We start from the raw sequence: 22,409 nt of genomic DNA, 5'->3' as shown, positions 1-22,409 counted from the left end.
TTTGAGTGTATTTTCTGTTTAGGACTGATTAAAATTGCTTCTTAATTTGTGGATAAGGCCAATGTTGCCAGAACACCTCAATTAATTACTGGAGAAGATGGATTCTATGTGACTAATGACATAAAGGACCATTATGGAATCCCAGAATGGTTGAGGCTTTAGGGGACTTCTGAGGATCACAGATTACAACCTCCCTGCTCAAGAAGGATTGCCTTTATTTCATACAATAAAGCTGGAGTCAATTTAGAGTGTGCAGTAAATGAAAAATTACAATTTTAGTAAAAATATCCTTTTGTGGCTGACAGCATAGGGAAAGTATTGCTTATGAAATAGTGAGAACTGAAGAGATGCTAAGCTGTGTCAGTTCTAGGAAAGATTACCAAGATCTGAGTGGAAAATTCCAGCACTTTGATCAGAGTGAAGACATAGATAGCAATATTGATATTTTGCTGATGGTCTGACTGTATTTGCTGAATCGGAATGTTGGACCAATCATGGTTGGCTTTGTCTGAGTGCTTAGGTAGCAATTTGTTTAATTTCTGCGTGGTAACCCTTTCCCAGAAAAGTATTGATGTACAGCTAAAACCAGAGCACCCCTGGGTTAGCAGCCTTGGTTGAAGGCAAACACATGCTTAAGTGACTTGCTGGGCTTGAGCCCAAGGCCTTGCTCACAGTGATGGCTCTGTTTCCCACTGCACTCCGGTTCTGTCATCGAGTGTGGCACTAGCCAGCATCTCAGCCTAACAGCATAGCAGTCCTGTCACTTTGCTCACAATTGGGAGTGTCATTCTTGCCCAGGATTTCTGAAAGCAGCAAACATGGGGCAGTGGAATTAGCAGAGTGTCTTTTAAACATGTTAAGATTTTTGTGGCACTGAATCAGACAGACAAATAGATCTTTACAAACCTTCTGGCTAGTTTTAAAACTGGGCACATCTCCCGATACCTGTTTTAGTCTGTGCAGATTGAGAATAGCAGTAAGTGGCACATTCATTGAAATGATAACTGTTTGAAAGTAGTGAATTGTGTATCCTCGAGATGCTGTTTGGAAAAAGAAGCTTCTGAAATAGAGAGGAAGGCAGATGAATGGATGCAGGATGCAACTGACAATCTGGAAGAAAGAAGTGGGTTTCTCAGTGTTAGAGTTCTGTCTTTTGAAAATGGACATGCCAGGTTGTGACTAAGGAAGTAACTCAGCAATAAAGGAATCTCCCTCCTACAGTGGTATATTCTTTAAAAACTGAGAAAAAATCCAGATAAACATGAATACAACCTTCCAGGTTAGTTTCATCTCTTATTTACAAAGAAAATAATGTAAAAGCTTTCATTATACAAGAGAAGCATAAATTAATAGCTTTCATATACTGAAGACTGAGTGTGATTTATTTTCTTCCTGCTGTTACAGACTATTTAATTAGACTGCAATCACAGTTCTTGCCTCTAGCTTGTTAAAATACATTATTTGAAAGGAAATGTCAAATCTGAGGTTAAAAAGGAAACCAAACTTATTTTGTCTGCATGCAGATTTTTTGGTGGAGTTCGTGGAACTGTTCCTCCTTCACTGCTGGTCTGTGAGATCAACTATGGAACATGCTCAAGAAGAAGAAGTGGGTCTTGAGCAAAGCCAGATGTATTGTGTGCAGAGACCAATATACAACCAGGAGCTCCTGCAAGGACAGCTGCACAGGCGACAGAGAACCCGTCAGACTTTAGGGCAGAGGATTGCACATTCTTGTCGGTAGGGTTTTTGTCTTATCTTTGTTTTATTGATTGGAAATATTCTAATTCTTAATTCATGCACTTAGCTGGTAATCTCATCAAAGAAACCTAAAAGATAAAACCACTAATTCTACTTTGACCATTCAGCAAGACTGGGAAGAAGCTGTGTATGTGCTTTTAATGTTAATGTAGAACTAGATTAGAAAATGTTGGATAAATTAGTTGAATTGCCTTCATCAAAGTGCAAAAGGAAAATACACAACATGGGAATGTGAAGTATTAGTCAGATCACGTGACACGAATTCATAAGACCCAGAAAATATCTGTCCTTCTTATGTGGAAATACTTATGGGCAAATTTGTGCTTCACATGATCCTTTCACAGAAGAATGGAGATGTGTGATAGCTGTGTAGAAATCTAAATATTGGTCTAATAAGAACTTACTAAAGGCATTCTCTAGATTTTAATTAACTGCCTTGGCATATAAGTATCATCTGGTTAGATGTGAAATGTCTTTAACTGTGCTTCTCTTGCTCCATGGTACCAGGGGATTTAAGGTCTCATTAGCTTTATATTTATCCATGCTTCCTTTGCAGAGTTTTTTTTCCATTTCTTTCTCAAACCTTGTTCTGCAGGACAACCGAATTGCTTTTCTATAAAATATTCCTGTTTACATGGTTTGACATTTGGAGATTAGCTTTGGTTTATGGAATGACTTCAATGGTAAAGACACTTAATTCTATCTCAGAAAACTTGTCTGTCCTGAATTAAAAGAAAGTGGATCAAAATCCTCCTTTTTGTGATACAGTCTACCTAACCATGGAGAAGTGTGGATGACTCTCACTTTTAGCAACACACTTCTTCACTGTGCAATTCAGAAATGCTGACAAATCCATGCAATTCTCTTGCAATTCCCCTACACAGGAAAGCATTTCTGTGTTGCATTTTTAGCCAAGGTTAAACTTACCACAGTACAATCAGGCAGTACTGGACAGAGATATGTATTTCCTGGCTCTGTTCATTTGTCATGAGTCAGGGTTTCAAAAGGTTAATAGCTCTGCTGAGAGTCCCAAGGGTCAGTGCTGCTGGCCTCAGTGCCTTTCCTTTCTGGGTGAGGAAGGGTTATGCTCTCAAATGGCCTGAAAGTGGGGCTGTCAGTAGTGGCAGGGATAGTAATAAGTACTGGTTAAATTAATAGATTTGCCATGTTTAAAGATTAGGAATATACAATATTATGATCAAAAAAGTATACAGCATACAAACAGTAAATGGGAAAAAGCACTGCAGAGTATTCTGATGAGTGAAAACCACTATCAGGAAGCAAGATTGTTACTAGGAACAATCCCCTGAGAATAATTTGCTTCCTTATAGTGGTCTTCCCTTACTTCCCGTGACCTCCAGTGGGAAGCAAAACTGTTCCAGTCCATGCACATTGAGCTTTGTGCTCCAGTTTTGTTCTCTTCTCTAGTTCTGTAAGGTTTGTCAACAGCACTAACACATGATTAAGGGCTAAATTAACTGGAGGCATAGTTGTTTGTGCTTAAGCATGTCCAGAAATTACTGTCATCAGGAGTCTGAGCCTGCCTGTAAAGGAACTGTTTTCCTGTATAGGGATGAAAGACAATTTTTACAGCCTGTTTGTCCTCTGCTATTGTCTAACTTTCTTTCTGCTTTGTAATTCCAGTTGTACTTCTAAGAAAGCCAAGTCTCATCTTTACAGTTTCTTACCAATTTTAAAATGGCTGCCTCATTACCCAGTGAGGAGATACTTATTTGGAGACATTATCTCAGGTATTAGCACTGGGGTCATGCAGCTTCCTCAAGGTGAGTGTACCTGTGGATTTAATTATCTCTTCCTTACTTTTCCTGTGTGTGCCTTTATGGCAGTTGTTGACATCCTGAAACAGGTGCTCCTGAGAACAGGATGTGTATCTCAGGGCTCTCTGTGGATATCAACATGGATTCTGCAGACCAGCCCAGAATGATGATTCCCTTAAAACTGCAAGTAGTGATATGCACCAAACCCTGAAAGAAGCTCCCTCTCTAATCAGTATCCACAGCTCTCAATGGCAGACCAACCTTTCACAGTTTAAGTGCATGTCCAAACTTTTCCTGAATGCACCATATTATTTACTGATCTCATTGTTCTGAAAGTCGTGGCTTATTTCCTGCAGAGGGTAGCAGACATATAGACATTATGTTTCAGGGAGCAACTGAGGCAAAGTAACCAAACTAAATTTAACCAGAGAAGAACACGCAGGAATTCAAAGACTGATCCCTAAGGCTAGAAGTCACCACTTTACACTGGAACCATAGTAGCAGGCAGCAATTTATGTGGTGGAAATAAATCAAAAGCATCATCTCTAACAGGACTGAAAATCTGTAGAAATTTCTAGTAAATTCTTGGAAGTGTCAGCCTAAGTGGAGCCCAGTCCTGGAGCAGGAGCAGGTTCTGGGAAGACAGAGAAATCCAGTGTTCACTATTCTGTGTCCATTCCAGCTCTTGGTAAATGGACCAGTAGAATCTTTTGTTTAGCCCAGCATTTACTATTAGCAGTTTCAGAAGTTTAAGGAGTTTAGAAAGCAACAGACTTCTACAGCAATATCATTATGGGGTGCCCACTGCTCTGGGAATGGCAGCTTCACAGTAGCTGCCACAGTCTCAGTAGATTTTTCCACAATGTCTTGGGATCAAGGAAATTCTCTGATTGGTGCAGAGCCTTGTCCAGAGGGTCTTATAATTAAGCATAAATAAGTTTACTTCTGTGTTGATTTATTTCATATTTGCACTTCACTTAGGCTGAGGCAGGTCTGAAAATGTCATCTGTAAATCCAAGATTTTAATGGGTGGTAAACAGTTAAAATAATTAAATACCCTAACTTAGGCTCTGCAGATAATTTCTTTATTTCTGTATCTTCCTGGTTTTGTTTAAGTTTTATGATTAAGGTTATTTTTATTTCCACACAGGGAAGCATAAACTTATCTTCAACTGATAGCTAATGTGGTTAACTCTCAGGCATATCTGTCATATTCTAGACACAAACATTGTCAGTTGTATACTGAAACATAATTTATGTCATGACCTGAAAGAACACTGAAATGTAAGTGGTCAGCAGTGAACTTTGTACTTAATTTTGTGATTCTTGTTAAAAGTAAACATTATTCATTTGGCGCCTGTAGACATGCCCTTAAACTGCTCCTAATCTTTCCCTTTCTAAAAACACAAAAGTTGAACTTTCAATTTTCTGGAATGAAAGTAATTATAGCAAGCATGGCTTCAAAGAAGCCTGGGAATCATTCCAGGCAGAACTACAATGACCACGGTGTTTAAGCCATGGCCTCCTATCAGGTCAATATCTCTTTATTTCCTTGGCACTGACAGTCTCTAAAAATGCCAGTACAAATGAAAGGGAATAAAAGGGTATTCAGATCAGGAACTTCACACAGATCCACCCTCCCAGTTTTGAACACTGATTTTCAGTTCGGGTTACTTGTACTGTTAAGTTCATCATCATGTTAAAGGCCAGACTGTTACAGTACAGGGTGTTTGCTGATGTCAGGAGAGGTACCCCTTGGGTGAGAGAAGATAGATGGGAGGAGTTTCACAAGTACTTAATGAAATGCTCATTTGAGCAAGAGAATCGATGATACCATCAGTCCACTTTTAGTGAGAATCTGAATTTTTGGTAAGGACTCAGGTATTGCTTAGGGCTAGAACAAGGCCCTGTGACTTACTACACTGCACAAGAGCACTTGGATGGCACAGATCCATTTGGTTTAGCTCTTTTTTTTGTAATGTGATGCTTTGTCTCCCAATTTAAATCATTAGGGAGAGGTGTTTTTGAGTATCATTGGATCTCCATGATGGGTGAACCATTGCTCCTGTTTGGAATTTGCACTAACCCACAGGTGTTACCAGCCTGCACTTGTGAGAGTGCAGAACCAAGCCAAGCCAGGATGCAGTGTTTTCTCCTTGAAACCCATTTGTTCTGTTCTGGTGTCAGTTCTCATTAACACAAGCTATGTAGAGCTATTGTTTTGGCTGGAACTGCTTGGGACAGTTGTGTGCCACATCACATGATGTACACCACTTGCTTGTGAGCCTGATCCCATGATAAGCACACCCTGAGTCACACAGAGGGTGGGAGATGTTCTTCCCTGGTGTCCCTTTGAGCTGTTCCCCCCACAGCTCCAGCTTGCCAGCCCCCACTACAGATAGGAATGATGTGGATTGCATTCCACTGCATGGGACTGGACAGGGCTTAATGACAAAAAGGACTTTGTTTTTGGGAAGGATACCAGGCTGTATAAGCTCTGTGACCTTACAGATTGTCAGAAGTTCTCTGCTTATTTTACATTTTGAAGCATGTTTTGTGGAAACATAAACTGTTATGTTATCCCAGTCATTCTGGGGTGAGGGAGGAGGAAAGTGTTTGGTCAGTTAGGGGTTGTTATGAACACCATGTCTGATGGGGAAAAAAAGAAAAAGTCAAATATGTCCCACTTATGAGAGTTTGGGTGTTTCTATCTAGATTCTTCTGCAGATGAAAACAAAAGCAACAAAAATCATTTGCTGGCCATTAAGGAGTGTTTGCACCCACAAAGGCAAAACAGATGCACACGTGTACACACAAACACACCTGCGGTGCCTGTAATTAGACTTTGGTTTCCTGACTCAACCCATCATGTTTCTAGGCACTGCCCTAGAGTATTACACATTTAAAGACTATTCACTGAAAGATGTCCTACTTTTTAAACCTGGGACAAGTCTCTAGATTTCCTGTTAGGTGTGTTCAGTTGTAGTAGACTTAAATCACTTTGCTTCAGATGTTTTATTTTTGTTGTTAACTTATCATACATATTTGTATCTGTTTTCTAGGTTTAGCCTATGCTTTGCTGGCAGCTGTTCCCCCAGTATTTGGCCTATATTCTTCATTTTATCCTGTTTTGCTGTATACTTTTTTTGGAACCTCCAAGCACATATCAATAGGTATATCTGTATGGATAACTGAAACTCTGTCTGTATGTGTGTATGTGTGTATTTTTAATAAAGCTGTAAAAAATAAAATTAGAGAAGTAGAAAGTGTAGCTGTTTTCCATAAATTAAAATTTAAGTGCATAGGAGAAATGCAAATGTGTGGAACATAAGCAGTACTTTTTATTGTTAGCTTATACATTTTACATAGGAAGCAGTAGAAGATGCTCTTCTACATCTTGTATCAGATTAGATCTAAAAATGTGTCTTGCAAACTCCTGAACTATGATTTCATTGGTGTGGCTAGGATGAATCTTTAAAGTGCAAAATAGAAACTGAGATCTAAAAAAAATGATGGTGTTTACCTACTGCAAAGATGATGTTCACCATCTAATGGTGCTGAGTACTGGAGCAGATATGGGGACTAAAGAATACATTATTAAGGTAGAAAACTCTTATTTTAGTTTAATTCTACATATCTCAATAAGAACCACTCCTAAAAAAAAAAAAACTTGCCAAGATTTTAAGCAATTATTTTCCTCTCCCTCTCATTTCAGGTACCTTTGCTGTGGTTAGCATGATGGTTGGTAGTGTTGCTGTGAGAGAAGTGCCTGATGAAATGATTTGCCCAGACTCTAATACTACAAATACTACAGATATCCTTGAATTTTACAGTGCTAGGGATGCCAAGAGGGTGCAGGTAGCTGTGGCTCTCGCCTTTCTTTCAGGACTTATCCAGGTATGTGCTCACCGTTTTCTGTAGGAGCAGCTGCTGCTGCTGCTGGATTTGCAGGGGGTGCTGAGGGACAGTGGGTCACCTGTAACCAGACTTGTGCTTCTGCACTGCTCTGTGTGGGACACAGGCTGCTTTATGGCAGTCTCATCACAGAAATGGGGATGTATTGGAATATGAATCCCAATATTACCAGGTAGATTGTGCCTGGGCTATTCTGTCCCTTGCTGCTGGGCCAAAGGTGGCAACTGTGGTGTTTCACCCCAGAGACACCTTTGGATGGCTGGAGGTTGCAGCAGGCACTGAAACAAACCCAGGCTTGTTAGGAACTCTGTTTACCTCAGGAGGGAAGGCTTCAGGCTATGGTGAGGAGGAAGGAGACAGATTCTGTCAGAGGGTTAATATCCAGAGGTTTATCCCATGGTCACAGAGGTCTGAATCTTGGTAACAGCTCCAACAGAATCCTGACCGCATGGCCTGATTGACCTTTTAAGCACCGGGTGGAGGGGGAGGGAAGGGACAGGTGAGCCACCAACCAGGTGGGAGGGGCAGGGTCTCAGGGGAGGATGACACCTAGACAGGCCAATGACCTCTGGGCATAGGGGCATCTTTTGAACTTGGCCAACCACAGGATGACCTTCCTGGAATGTTAAACCTGATTGACAGAACTCACTCAGCAAGGGGGCGAGGGGGAAGGGAGAGAGGTATTGGCACACCTGGGGAAGGGACCCGGAAGTTTAAAACAGGATATTACAACACACTGCAACAGGGATGGATGCATTGGAGGCAGGGCTTTATTGGCATCTTAGCTGGATTGGAAAAAACCAAAATTTTTCCCCTTTTCATTTTTTCCTATCCCATCAGAAAAACTCAACTGACATTCTCTAATCTGTCCATAAATGCACACAAACAGTGCATAGATACACACATACCCATATCTCACACTGGACCTGCCAGTGGCATGGAAGATGGGGTGCATTGATGGCAGCTTACTTTAGAAAAGCCAAGTTCAGGTTTGCCTGATCTGGCTTGGGCATTGAGGAGAGGAGAGGGGGTGTGTGTATGCTATACCCAGACTATAGTGGGATTCACGTGGTTGACCCTTCTCTTTTTCATTAGTTGTGTTTAGGTTTCCTTCGGTTTGGATTTCTGGCCATCTACCTGACGGAGCCTCTGGTGCGAGGGTTCACCACTGCAGCTGCAGTCCATGTCTTCACTTCCCAGCTGAAATATCTCCTTGGCATCAAGACTAACCGCTACAGTGGGCCCCTCTCTGTTGTATATGTGAGCAGCTGCACTTACTGAGCATGCAAATCCTGCATCTAGTTCCTAAGCTTTTCTGCCTGTTTTTATGTACTATTTGGCATTAAGTAGAATAATATTCAGTATTAAACACAGGTCATTAAGTGCCATAGTAATATATCAATATCTCAAAGTGCAGCCCAAGAGTGACTTGATAGATTCACAAGGTCTGAGATTGTGATGGTGTTCCAAGGGGTCCCAGGATAAGGGAAGAGATGAGAATGTTGACTCCATGTTTCAGAAGGCTTGATTTCTTATTTTATGATATATATTATATTAAAAGTATACTAAAAGAATAAAAGAAAGGATTTCATCAGAAGGCTGGCTAAGAATAGAAAAGAGTGATAACAAAGGCTTGTGACTGACCGAGACAGTCTGGACAGCTGGACTGTGATTGGCCATTAATTAGAAACAACCACATGACACCAATCACAGATCCACGTGTTGCATTCCACAGCAGCAGATAACTATTGCTTACATTTTGTTCCTGAGACCTCTCCGCTTCTCAGGAGGAAAAATCCTAAGGAAAGGATTTTTCATAAAACATGTCTGTGACACGAGATGGGCAGATTTTGGGATTCTGCTTAATGCAGTTTCATAATATGAAGGAATATTGTTCATTGAAGCAAATCTCTTGTGCCTTGGAGGGAAATGTGCTCCTGAAATGCTTCACTGTAAATCAGGCATGTTCTGCAAAGCTAGGAAATTTTACTCTCAGAATCTTTCCACTCTTAAATGGAAGAAAAGGGGAGATCTCAGATGTCTGTGTAAGGGAGGATCTCAGATATCTGCGAAAACCTAAGCTTTTGAGCAGATTGATGGCTCAGCAATAATGAAGCTTCAGGATTTCATCTACATGTAGGTTGCAGAAAATCCTTTGTGGGAATCTTTTTGTATGTTTGTGCAGATAAAACAAACCTTTTGCAAACAAGTCTGCTTTAATGATTAATTCCAAAATTTGCTGTTCAGTTCACAAAACTGGGAACCAGTCATACTAATTGCCAAACAAATAGAAGGGAAGTTATAAATTCAAGATGCATACTACCTGGACATCTTGAATGTATAACATCCTGACAGTTGTAGCAATTTTCAATCTGCATAAGGAAGAGTATGTTTGCCTTCTTTCAAAGACCTCTCCAGAGGTTATTTATTTATTTTAATGCAGTGGAAGAAGGAGGAATAATCAGTATGGGCAATTATTTACCCTCTAGCAATTTGTGTATTCCAGCAGGTTTTTTTTCTAACACCCTTTTAGAAAGCATTTTCAATTAAAAGGTATTTGGAATAATGGCCTGTTCAGCAGCATTGCAGGATCGTGGTTATTTAACCATATTGTTATGGCAACCTCAATGGTTCTATCAGCAGCTTTACTGTTTTAGAATAGTTTATGCAGCTCTAAGTAAATGTGACTTGCCAAAGAATATTTGAAGGTATTAGAAGGAGTTTGCATTTATTACTTTCAGGTAGCTGCCACTGAAGAATATGTGTGAAAATGTTAAGGATAAGAGACATGGTTTAGTTTAGGTTTTTTACCCCATTAAAGTTTTTTCTCCAAATTTTTTCCCCCTTTAAGGAACACTGATATTGTAAATGATTCAAGTGCATTTCTCTCACTGAGATACTCTAGTCTTCTGTAATGGGTATTTTGGTGAGGCCTTCATTCACTGTGGTTATAAATTTACAATGAAACCACAGCTGAAAAGCAATGTATAATTTGCTCTTCTGTGGCAAATCTCCATGAAGATTCCATTTTCTTAAGAATAATTATGATGCTTCTGGTATGTTACAGAGCATGGTTGCCGTGTTTTCAAATATAACAACCACCAATATTGCTACAATGATTGTTGGGTTAACGTGCATTGTTCTATTGCTGATTGGCAAGGAGATCAATTTCCGCTTTCAGAAGAAGCTCCCAGTTCCTATTCCTATGGAGATCATCGTGGTAAGCCAGTTGGGAAATTCGATGGCTAAATTATGTAGCTGTTCTAAAGCTGTAGAAACTGTCTCATGTTCTGTCTCCTATCTGAGCCTGAGAGTAACTTGCATTGAATATAATTCATTTGAGCCTTGATCCAATTGAAGGTTTGGATTCTCTTAAAATTAAGAACTGGAATGCCCATATGGAGAGCATGAAGTCACAAAGAAGAGTTGAAAAACAAATAAAACACCCCCAGTCCCCTATAGCAACGGGTAGATACAAAACCCTCCCTGTCCAGGAGTTTGGGCTCCTGACTGATTCCCTGCAAGACAATGCAGAGTGTCTGAAGTGGCATTTCCTACTTGGAGTCCAAGAGTGCCATTTCCCCCATGGAGTCTAAGACCTCTGAACCCTTTCCTGAAGGAAGGTGCTTACAGATGCCTGTGAGATGCCTGCAGAGGTTCTGCAGGGCTTGCTTGCTTTTTTAAATGCAGTAGCAGAAAGAAAAGCAGGAACCATCAGGACTTAATACTTTTTCCTTTCTCTGTTTCTGAGACTGATAACTGGCTGCAGCACTGATTCTCTTTCAAACAACTATTCTAAAATACCTCTGTAAAACAGACTGTCATAATACACACAAAGCCTACAGCTCAGACAAGCTTTTTTCTTTAAAAGTGATTTGATTTAAAAATGAGTTCTCAGATTACTACAGATCTCAAAAAACCTGCACATAATGGAGTCAAGAAAGGAGATAATTGAAGGTATGGGCACAATCTAGATAGAAGGAATAAAGAAAAGGGATGCTTGTGAGAGATGAGAGAGATGTGTAATAGGGTATTTTTGATAGGCAATAGCAAAACAATGTTCCTTTCTTTGCTGTTGCATCAATTCTCTTTACAGGTAACAGGCTATGCACATGCAAATAAGCCAGTGCACACAGGCAGGAGTGTCCTTGCATTTGATTTTTCCAATACACTCATTTGCCTGAGCTTGGCTTAGGCAAAGGGAATTTGAGTGATTCATATCATACCATAGCATGTTCCATTTAACTTTTTACAAAAAACTATAAAATCAGGATGAGTTGGACATGATGAAGGGAAAATCATGATCCTTCCTCCTTTTTGTCTGCTTTTTTAGCCTCTAACTCATAGAAAACTGACTGACAGTAAGTGTAACCCCTTGTGTTTATTAATTGTAATCAGCCAACCTTTATATCTCTTCAAGTGGCTTTATCTCTTTTTAGATAATGTTTACAAATGTGTTTGTGGATTTTTAGGTCATTATTGGCACAGGAGTTTCAGCTGGAATGCATCTGCATGACTCATACAAAGTGGATGTTGTTGGGAATATTCCTCAAGGGTAGGGATGATACATTCTTATTAAGACTGTGTCTTTTCTGTATTGCTCATAGTTCTTACCATATTAATTTATAAATCTTAATTTCATCTCCAAGGTTACGTGCACCAGCAGTTCCTGACATTGGGCTAATCCCAACGATATTTGTGGATGCAGTGGCAATTGCAATAGTTGGATTTTCAATGGCTGTATCAATGGCCAAGATCTTTGCCCTTAAACATGGTTACACCATCGATGGGAATCAGGTAAAAGTAGCAGAGTTGATTTATTGAAAATTCTCAGTAGCACCTTTGTTATATCATTAAAGTAGGGTGTGATATTGACAAAAATGAGGATTTCTTCAATAGTGGAATCGAGCCAGATTTTTGACAGCCTACACATTTAAAGGCCAGGAATTAATGTAAGTTCTTCTTCTGGTTGTGTTTAAAAAAACCAGTTTCACTTTTAGCTTCATTTTGGGAAACCTGCTTCTGCTATACTTGGACATATGCATGGCTATTAATTTTTGGGACAGGCATAACTTGGCCATACTGTCCTGATGAGCAGCTGCATTTTCTCTGCTTTCTGTAATAGAGCAAAGCACAGAGGTCCCATATGATAAATACAGTACCTTGTGTGTCAAAGAACTCTTGTTCTAGCGTTTAAAAATTCCAATTATGTTTTATATTTTCTTTTTATTCGCAGCCATTGCAAATGGGCAATGTTTTCTGGGGCAGCAATTGGCCCTGTCTGTACTTGGCATTCTGAGTATGATTTGAGTGATAAGGACTGTGTTTAGGACTCTCTAAAAATAAAATAGGTGTCCTCCTCACCTACTCTGGCCTTCCTGTGCAGTTTAGAATCAATACTTCAATTGGATTATTGGTCTGTATCATTGTGGTGTCAAGGGAGGCAGAGCTTCCCTTGACACCACAAGGGAATCTCATCCTTCATGTCATTGTTACCCACAGAGAGAAGAGGACAAATCTGTAGCTGCATGAATGTAATTGGCTCTATTTATCTTAAACATAATCATTGCTGCCCTGAGTTAAGCATCTAAATCTTTTCCTCAGGAGGTGCCAGATTGTACTTCACCTGGGTGTTAAACTGTAGCACTCCTTGTCACAGTAGCAGTGCATGCCAAGTGTTTAAATGAATCCAAAAAGGATTGTACAAATGCAAAGAGAAAAATCTCATTGAGGGCTGTTGGAAATGTGTGACTCAAATCACTCAGTTACAAATAACAAGATGCAGAGTAGTCTGGGGAGGCTTCATTAAAAGCAAATCATTTCTTAGGCATCAGAAATGCAGTACTGAGGTAGATGGAGCTCCTGGCCTCACCCATGGGAGCAGTTCTCATGTGGGATCTTCCTGAGGAAGCAGCAGACACTCATTGGTTTTTCCATGCACAGCAAAGGATTACCACTCATGGAAGCACATGCAGGGCTGCTCATGGTTTTAAACACACAGAGTGGGAAGCAAAGAAAGGTGTTTGCATGAGAAAACTTTTTTAATGTATATTCAGCGTTAAAATTCAAATTATCCCCAAGATGAAGAAATCCTTAAAGCAAGCAATGCTGTTTTTATTTTCAGTCTGATTAATTATTCGTTTTTATTTTCAGTCTGATTAATTCTTGTAACATTTTGGGATAGGAAATGTCTCCAGCATTTCATCAGAGACTCTATTTAACAGATGTCTACATGCATCAGCTTGTGCTTGTGTGAGAACTACAAGTATAAGCTACAATTAGGTTGCTTATGCTCTACAATGAGGTTGCTAGAAAGAAATGTAAATAAGATGTGGTTGTTAATGTCTGTGGATAGTTCCAGCTTGGTACCACTGCTAAGTATAAGTGTATATTTGGCTTTCTTTGCTCTATTGTTTAACACAGGAACTTATTGCCTTGGGAATATGCAACTCTGTGGGGTCATTTTTCCAAACCATTGCAATCACATGCTCAATGTCTCGGAGTCTTGTCCAGGAAAGCACTGGTGGAAAAACTCAGGTATGTAGAATACCCAAATCCTGAGCCAAATGGAGTTGACTCTTTGGAGCTCCAAAACTCAAGTCTGAAGCTTATCTAGGTGGCTATATTTCTCTGCCTGAGCCAGAAGAATTAACTGGAGTTTCCCATGTTTCAAATCCAGACTGGGCCAGGATAGAAAGTGGCATGATGGGCAAAATGGGTGAACTGAATGGAAGGAATCAAAAGTCATTTGTACAACCAGCCTTGTTGAAAGCACAAAGGGTTAGCTAATCAGTAATATTTCCCCTTGGGAACACTTCTGAATAATCTCTGGCTTTTATTTTGTTCAGATTGCAGGTGCACTCTCTGCAGTTATGGTTCTGTTGGTGATTGTGGCTATTGGATACCTTTTTGAACCACTTCCACAGGTAAGGGACTTTTGCATATTAGGCATTGCATTGACTGTATACAGAGGCCCATGAGTATTGCTAAAACTTGAAATTGTGGGAGAGTTAGTAAACTACAGTTAGGCTTTGATCCAGAAACCTTTAAATTTTGTATGCATTTTTGCTGTAAATTAGCCTAGAAATAAATAGTGTTTTGAACAATTCAGCATGATTTTTGTTGTTGTTTTTAGTATTGGATATCCTGGACTCTGTCTTTAGAACATAAGAATACCTTCAAGCAATTCCCCTTTAGAACTGTCTAGGTTGGAAAAGCCCTTTAGGATCATTGAGTTCAGCTGTTAGCTCAGCACTGAATCATGCCCCTAAGTGCCACATCTACTTGCCTTAAATGTCTCCAGGGATGGTGACTCAACCACCTCCTGGGTAGCCTGTTCCAATTCTTGACAAACACTTCCATGAAGAAACTTTTCTTCATATCCAATCTAAACTTCCCCTGGCACAACTTGAGGGATTTCCTGTCATTCTGTCACATTTTATTTTGCAAGAAGAGTCCAATCCTCACCTGGCCGCAACCTCCTCTCAGACACAGGGAGTGATTACGTCTCCTCTGAGCCCCCTTTCCTCCAGGCTGAACACCCCCAGCTGCTCCCCATCAGACTTGTGCTCCAGACCCTTCCCCAGCTCTGTTCCCTTCTCTGGACTCTCTCCAGCCCCTCAATGTCCTTCTTTTAGTGAGGGGCCCAAAACTGAACAGAGGATTTGTGATGTGGCTTCACCAGTGCCGAGTACAGGGGTACAATCCCTGCCCTGGTCCTGCTGGCCACATTGGATTGCAGCATAGGAATTCTGGGTTGAAGTTTAAAAGTTAAAAGAAAGTCACAGCTTGGCCAGTAGAAGGCTGGGGCTGGATAATGGCTCAGCATAATGAGTTGTGTTTGCTGCTGTTTATACTTATTTGTATAAAAATATATTTATGTGAAAAAGTATATTTCTAACTTTAAAAAAAAATCTGTTTCTGGTGATATGCAAAGGATGATACACAGTTCCTGTTTCTTGTTATAGGAGTTGGACCTTGGGTTACAACCATATGACTATTGCAGGAATTGTTTCAGTATGTTGTAGAGAAACATGAATTTGAGATTATAGTCTACTGCTTCAGGCACTGTAAGTGTAGCAGCATGAAGTGTAGGAGCATGTGATTTCTCTTGCTAGGAAAGAGTAAATCAAACTGAACTGAACTGGTGTGCCCATTCTGCAGCTGCAGTAAAAGCACATGTCCACTGAACTACCTGAAAAGTTGTGGGGTTTTGAATAGAACATCTATTCAGTGGACTTATATCAGTTGTAAAGCACAGAAGTAGTTATTTGTGATCCTTTGTAGTTCTTATTTGGCATTGGGTTTATTTTGCTTCTGAAAATTGCATTTTTGTAATGTTCTTAGACAGTGCTAGCTGCAATTGTCATGGTGAACCTGAAGGGAATGTTTAAACAGTTTGCAGATGTCATGCACTTCTGGAGAACCAGTAAGATCGAGCTGGTGAGTATTGCACAGCTCAGTGCTTATATTTTACTCTACCAAATTTGTTGCTATCCCCAAAATGGTGTAGAAACTTACCAAGGAATTATAAATTAGTGTTGTATTGCAGGTGCACATAAGTCAGGGAGCTGTAAGTACCCTTGGAGTACTGTTGGAGACAAGAATATTTTTGTTGTTGCTCAACAATCTTATAACTCAGTCAGAAGTAGTTTGGTTGTGGTAAAAGCAAAAGCTCTGGCAGTTTTGCTATAGAAACTGCCCTAAAGGCTGTGGGACTGTCTGAGAAGAATTTGAAAACAGAATAACAGAGAAAACCGCGTGAAGGTATTTGCCATCTTTTAAGACAAACCAAAAACCTGGCTGGAGTGGACCAGAGCTAAGAGTGTATTGGAGGGAACATTTTGGTGGCATTTCTGTCCTGGATGAACTGGCTGGTGGAGCTGAGTTAGAGCTACTTGCAAGCCTTGAATATTTTTTTTATCTTAAGATTTTTGGAGTCTGATGATGGTAGAACAAGAATCCTTGGAGAAGAGGACTTAAGGCATTAATTAATATGTGACAGTTTGTCAAATGTTAGAGTGCCTTGAGCTTTTATGCCCTTCTGAAAGGTTGAGGCAATTCCCATCTGGCATCATGACGGGTTGCATTAGAGCCTGTTCCTGGTCAGAAGTGATTCATAGATTTTGTGGTTGGGTTCTGCTGTTGTTTTTGTTGTTAACAGGAAAGAGGATGCATAATAATTCACACCTTTTTTTGTTTTAGGCCATCTGGGTGGCAGCTTTTGTGGCTTCTCTTTTGCTGGGACTAGACTATGGTTTGCTTAGTGCAGTTACATTTGCAATGATCACCGTTATTTACAGAACACAAAGGTCAGATTTCTTCTTTATCAAAATTAATGTTTGCTGATCTTCTATGTGGTTTTGTTTGCTTAAGGGATGCAAATAAACAGAAGTCCATCCCACCCTCTTCAACTGCATGCTGAATGGAATTTCCTTCCTAATATAGGTCATGCCCTTTGGCTCTGATCCAGGGTTCACATTTTCTTTTTCTGAGAACAAAATTTTTAGAGAGCATGAACTTGTACTCTCAGTAATAAACAGAAGATTTTTCATTTCACATAGTGGTTAATCTTCTTGTTTATTTCTTTTAATGCTTAGAGTTTAGAACTTTAAATCTTCTTTCTGCCAGTTTCAGTATGATCATGTTTTGTGTGCACTAATTGTCACAGACAAGCTGAGGTTGTGTCAGGTTATCCTAGGATGAATGCTTAGGTATTTTAAAGGAAAGTTGTAATTTGTAAAATACAGTGGCTGTTCTAGTGTTCAAGTCACTTCTCCCCATTCAAAGTGACAAAGCTGTTATTGTGAAGCTTTCCAGGTCTACAGTGAAGTGATTTCTTGCATGTGTGGATAGGACTGGCATGTGAGGTTTCTGGGCTCAGGGTCTGGGACAGGTGGAAACTGTGTAAAAGTCTTGGTTCTGTCTGCACTGGAGTGAAAGCAAATTGTGAAATTTTCACTCTGCATAAATAAGAGTATTTTTCTGCTATCTCTATAAAGTTTTATTCTTGCAAACAGAACAGTCATGTACTTTGCTGTCACAGTTCTTGTGAGTTGGGAATATTCATCTGCTTAGACATTGTCCTGGGAGCAGAGTAGCTCTTCGAAATTGCAGCATGTTTGCTGTCAGTGTGAGCTTGCATATTTGCAGGACAGTCAATAGAGTTGCACCAGTTGGTGCTTGTCCTGGGGTGACAGAGAATTTCCTTTGTCCTTTTGTATGTTCTGACTCGTGCTTTTCAGAAAATGATAACATTTCAGCACTAAGCTTATAAATTGATTTTGCACTGACAGAAACAACTTTCTTTTAATTGTATTCTGCCATAAACTGCTCACTGCATTTAACCATGTTTAGAAAGTCCTGTACCAGACAGGCTCTGCAGAATGACCATTTAAAATAAGTTTCAGTCTGTGTTAAACACTCACTTTTCCACTTTGTAAGTGATAATACAGAAATACTTGTTTCCTTTCTCTCTAGACCTAAATACAGAATCCTTGGTCAGATTCCTAACACTGACATCTACTGTGATGTGGAAGAGTATGAAGAGGTAGGAACGGGTTCTTCTGCATTGAGGAGTTTCATTCAGTGGAGCAAAGACAGCTGTGGCAATTTGCTGCTTTGTCCTACCACACTGCACATGCAGTGCTGGCTGCTGAGCATTCACCTGTGTTGAAAGGAAATAAACAGATTTGGGTTTAGTAGTAAAAGTTGCTTTGTTCAAAGCTCTTTGTACTGCACGTACATTTCACCAGGCAGTGACCAAAAGTACTTTTACACTGGTTCCATTGTCCCAGTGTTTAGGAATAGCACTGCTAAACCTGCTATGTAAACAAGTGCATACCAGGCCACCTTCTTTATTTGTGTGGCAGTACTGCATGGAATCCATGGAACCCAGGATCCAAACTTGTATGTTCTTCAGAATTGCACAAACTGTTCAAAACAGCATCCCACCCATCCCCTGCTCATTAAATATATGTGATTAATGGCACAATTGCTCATCATGCACTTAGCTTCTCATAAATGCCATTTTGTTCAACCAAAAGTTGATGAAAGCATTTCATTTTTCAGTGCAGTGGATATAAACATGCTGTATTTATTCCCAAACAACAGCTACAATTTTCTGCACTCCCTGCTCTGTTCTCAGAGATGCTGCTATGAAAGTTACATCACCCTTTACTGAGGAACCAGTCTGTAAAAACCTATGGAAAAAGATAGTTCTGCTTTAAATATGATGCAAAGCAGGAGTATGAGTGCTCACATTTAGATCTGCATGCAAAGGAGAGCAGACTGCCTTTCTGTTACACTGAATGCAGTCAGCATTTCCTCCTGGTGAAGGTGGGGCTGGCAGCATATGGCAGGCTGGGTCTGTGCTGCTGGCCAGGTCATTTGCATGCAAAATGTCACAGTCCAGCCTGTTTAGTTAGAGATGACTGCATTTAAAGGAGGGGAGAGAAGTGAGTATCAAGACCTGTCTGAAGGTCTGGATAAAACCACAGATTTGAAAGGTTCATTTTTTTGGTACCTGGGGAGTCAAGAAAGAAAAAGAGAGAAAGAGGGAAATGAGTTATTATGCTTGTTGAAAGGGAGGCTAAAAGGAAGCAATTCTAGGAGTGCATGATTTCCTCATGGTAATATCAGCTGCAAATAGCAACATGAAAGAACTGCAAATATTTAATTTTTACGGCTGTACATTTTGGTGTAATATAGAAGGAGAAATGTTACCAGGCATTGATAGTGTGCAGTAGTACACTGGGAGAGGGGGAGGTTCTGATCTCCTGGTTGCCTTTGCTCACAACAGTGCCAACCTTCTTTATCTGGCACATGCTGAGAGCCATCCAGGGTTGGCTGTTGCACTGCTGCATGTTCATGTGTCTTGTGATTACACAGGGGCCTTTATTCTGTTTAACTGTTCACATCCAATATTTTCCTTAGGTTAAAGAATATCCTGGCATCAAAATATTTCAAGCTAATACATCTCTTTATTTTGCTAATAGTGAGTCATATGCAAGGGCGCTGATAAAAAAGGTGAGTAAAGTAAATTCTTTAATGTCTGTGTCCTAAAAATTCAAACTGGCTTCTGAAACTTGCTTGTCTTTGAGCTCCTTTAGTGTAGCCCTTAGCACAGTGTTTCTCAGCCTGCAGCCCCTGGTGATCTGTACAATATGAGAAGGTTATCCTCCAGCCAGCTACAAATTATCTTAGGAAGCAACAACATGGTGGGAGGGAATAAACAGTGTGGCCTCATACTGACTGCTCATGAATGGAAAGTGGTGGGTGCAGAACTGGTCAAACACAAACTGGTCAGACCTTTTTTTTCAACAGGAAAATAGTTGCTGAGCTGAAAACAAAATGGGAATAAAAGTTTCCTTGTTAGGTAACCAACTTTACTGGGGTGTAAGACGTGGAATCCTGTGGGCATTTAGTGCCTCCCATGGGCAGCAGATGAGCTGCAGGCAGGGTGTGCCTCACTGCCTGTGTCACCCCTGCTGTCACTGGGTGGCAGTGGCAACAGCAGAGCCCCTGACCCGGTGACAACTGTGCCTGGACTAACTTCTGAAACATTTTTCTGTAGCTGCCATGGCGAGTCTTATGCAAACCAGGTGGGTGGTACTTGGCCTCACAAAGCAAGAGATATTGGTGATTATTGCCCAAGTGCACTCTCTCCCCTTTGCTCTCTGCACTCCAATCAGCATTTGGTGGAAACACGACACTCTCTGATTTCAAGAAAAGAATGAGATGCATCTTTCCCTCATCTTGTTAACACAGTGCTTGCCAAGATGATTCCTTCTTTACACTGTTCTCACCCCCACCAAGGGAAGCTGGAAAATGCAGGCTTCTTGTTTAAATTTATGGCAGTGATTAATTCAGTGCAAATTGATACTCCAGTGCCATCCTAACAAGCTGAGTCTCCTCTGATCATACTTTCTTCTCCTGACAGACTGGAGTGGACCCTGCTGCCTTATTAAAAGCAAGGAAAAAAGCCCAGAAGCGCCATGCCAGGGAGATAAAGGCAGCAAATGAACAGAGAAAGAAAGCTGTGCTGAAGCTGGTGAGCTCTTCTGTAAATATTTACCTCTGCTTTATCAGCTTGCAGGCTGCTCTCAGGTGTTACCACTCTTGTGTTTTGTACAAGGTGTGCTGCTTAGGGAGGAAGTGCTGTGCAGTGGGGACAGGTGGCTGAAGGAACAGTGTAAGGATCAGAGGCTCACTGCTGTATTGGATAATTATGTTGGACCTTGATTGCATTCAGGTAGCACAGAAACTCTCCACAGTCATGCTGTCTCACCAGCAGTGGTGTTGGCAGAAATCAAAGGGACTCTGCCCCTCCACACACACTTGGAATAATAATGTAGGAGTAATATAGAATAAAATTAATTCTAATTAGCAGCCCCTGTAACAAGAAGGTGCCATCCCCTCTGCTAATCCTGGCAGGGCCCAGATACACTGAGAAGGGTTATTTGGGACATGCTTGTACTTTTATGCATATATAAATTCACCACCATGGCGGGAGACAGTGTGTGATTTTACCATGGGAAACCTAAAAAAGGCCTAACTTCAGAGCCCAATTGCTGTTCTTTATTTTTAATATATAGGTCTTGATGGGATAAGGCAAGGAAATGGAGTACAAATGTGGCAGTAAAGTTGAACAGGTGTCAGTGTTTGAAGGAAAAGGGTAATTCAGTCCTGAGATAACAGCTTTGAGCTGCTTGTGTGTGACTATTAAAAGGCCGGGCATGAGAGAACAAACCTTGATATACACAAGATATGGAAGTGTGTGTGCCTGTCAAGCCAGTTTCTGTAATGACCAGCAGCTTCTCAACTTTTAAAGGCTTAAAGACCACCAGTGAGGGGAGCAAAGGGATTTACATTGAAAAAGCATTGATTGCCTTTAAGCTTTGTTCATCTTCTCTCCCAGACGAACGACGTAGAAGCAGGTGTAAAACATGAGATAGCCAGCGATGACTTACCTGTGAATGGAAAATTTGCAGATTCTAGTGTACATGACATGTCTCCTGAGGAGCATGAACATTTTGTGGAGCCCAAATCAGATATTCACTCTTTAATCCTGGATTTCACCCCGGTGAACTTTGTGGATTCAGTTGGAGTAAAAGCACTAAAATCAGTAAGTAGGGGGGTTTTTTTTCCCCAGAAAAACCCACAGAAAACTTTTCAGATACCTAATAAGGAGCCTGTCAGCATGAGACATAACTGCCTGCTCAAATACAATCCAGTATCTCACCTAATCACTGGTTTAATTTTGTAAGTTTTAGCTGAATACTGGGGAATGTGTTCTCTGCAGCTTTCACAGTATTTGGCTTCCAGAACTGTGTGTGATGTGTATGATGATGTATTATCTGCATTTAACTTCAGCTTAACTCTGTTGTAGATTATAAAAGAACACAACAAAGTTGATATAAATGTCTGCATTGCCGGCTGTAGTGGTGAGTTGATTTTTTGTTTTTGTGAGCTTTATGGGAGAGATTGTGTTTTAACTCCTTCCCTCTGCTCCCCAATTTCCTGCTGCCAGTAGTGCCTCAGTAGTATCAGCACTTCACATAAAATTGGATTTGAGGAAAAGCAAGAGCCTTAACTTCAGTGAAAGTAGAGCACCAATGAAATGAGCTTTGTGAGGAGGGGATCCTGCTCCCATTTCTTCCAGCTGGCAAGTTGTGAATGCCACACTTAACTTAGTATCTTGAAATTGTAGTGGTAATGTAATGAGGAGAAAAACCTGAAATGTTCCAATATCCAATATTTGGGATTGTAACATCTTCTGCCAAGAATAGGCCTCTATCTATGTCTGCATAGGCACTGCTTGGAGTAAAAGTAGCATGTGATGCACTTGACTATTTCAATTTTTTTAGTAACAAAAAGTAAGAGAACAAGTTCTCATCTTCCTGATATGCCATTGTCTTCCATCCTTGTACTTAAGTGTATGTGCTGATGCCATGTTTG

The 22,409-nt window shown here is 40.5% G+C and overlaps 1 protein-coding gene across 3 annotated transcripts in view; it reads left to right on the top strand.

Annotated features, from left to right (window-relative positions):
* Positions 1-22,409, top strand: part of SLC26A5 (solute carrier family 26 member 5) — a 38,982-nt gene that overhangs the window by 9,944 nt on the left and 6,629 nt on the right. For all 3 annotated transcript variants that reach the window (XM_054271618.1, XM_054271601.1, XM_054271609.1), the window contains exons 3-19: positions 1,524-1,737; positions 3,403-3,542; positions 6,599-6,709; positions 7,252-7,433; positions 8,547-8,711; positions 10,519-10,671; positions 11,924-12,006; positions 12,101-12,248; positions 13,875-13,988; positions 14,300-14,377; positions 15,798-15,893; positions 16,656-16,762; positions 17,931-18,000; positions 19,386-19,478; positions 20,392-20,502; positions 21,370-21,576; positions 21,841-21,895. In XM_054271618.1, coding sequence (XP_054127593.1) covers positions 1,583-1,737; positions 3,403-3,542; positions 6,599-6,709; positions 7,252-7,433; positions 8,547-8,711; positions 10,519-10,671; positions 11,924-12,006; positions 12,101-12,248; positions 13,875-13,988; positions 14,300-14,377; positions 15,798-15,893; positions 16,656-16,762; positions 17,931-18,000; positions 19,386-19,478; positions 20,392-20,502; positions 21,370-21,576; positions 21,841-21,895 — 2,068 coding nt within the window. In that variant the 5' untranslated portion in view covers positions 1,524-1,582. The remainder of the gene's footprint in view (positions 1-1,523; positions 1,738-3,402; positions 3,543-6,598; positions 6,710-7,251; positions 7,434-8,546; positions 8,712-10,518; positions 10,672-11,923; positions 12,007-12,100; positions 12,249-13,874; positions 13,989-14,299; positions 14,378-15,797; positions 15,894-16,655; positions 16,763-17,930; positions 18,001-19,385; positions 19,479-20,391; positions 20,503-21,369; positions 21,577-21,840; positions 21,896-22,409) is intronic.

The sequence above is a fragment of the Melozone crissalis genome, unplaced genomic scaffold (assembly GCF_028551555.1).
Source record: "Melozone crissalis strain CALT ecotype California unplaced genomic scaffold, PUWL_Pcris_2 ptg000004l_1, whole genome shotgun sequence".
In the NCBI taxonomy this organism is placed as follows: domain Eukaryota; kingdom Metazoa; phylum Chordata; class Aves; order Passeriformes; family Passerellidae; genus Melozone; species Melozone crissalis.
Note: the sequence above shows the minus strand (reverse complement) of the source record. Positions and strands in the feature narration are given on the sequence as shown.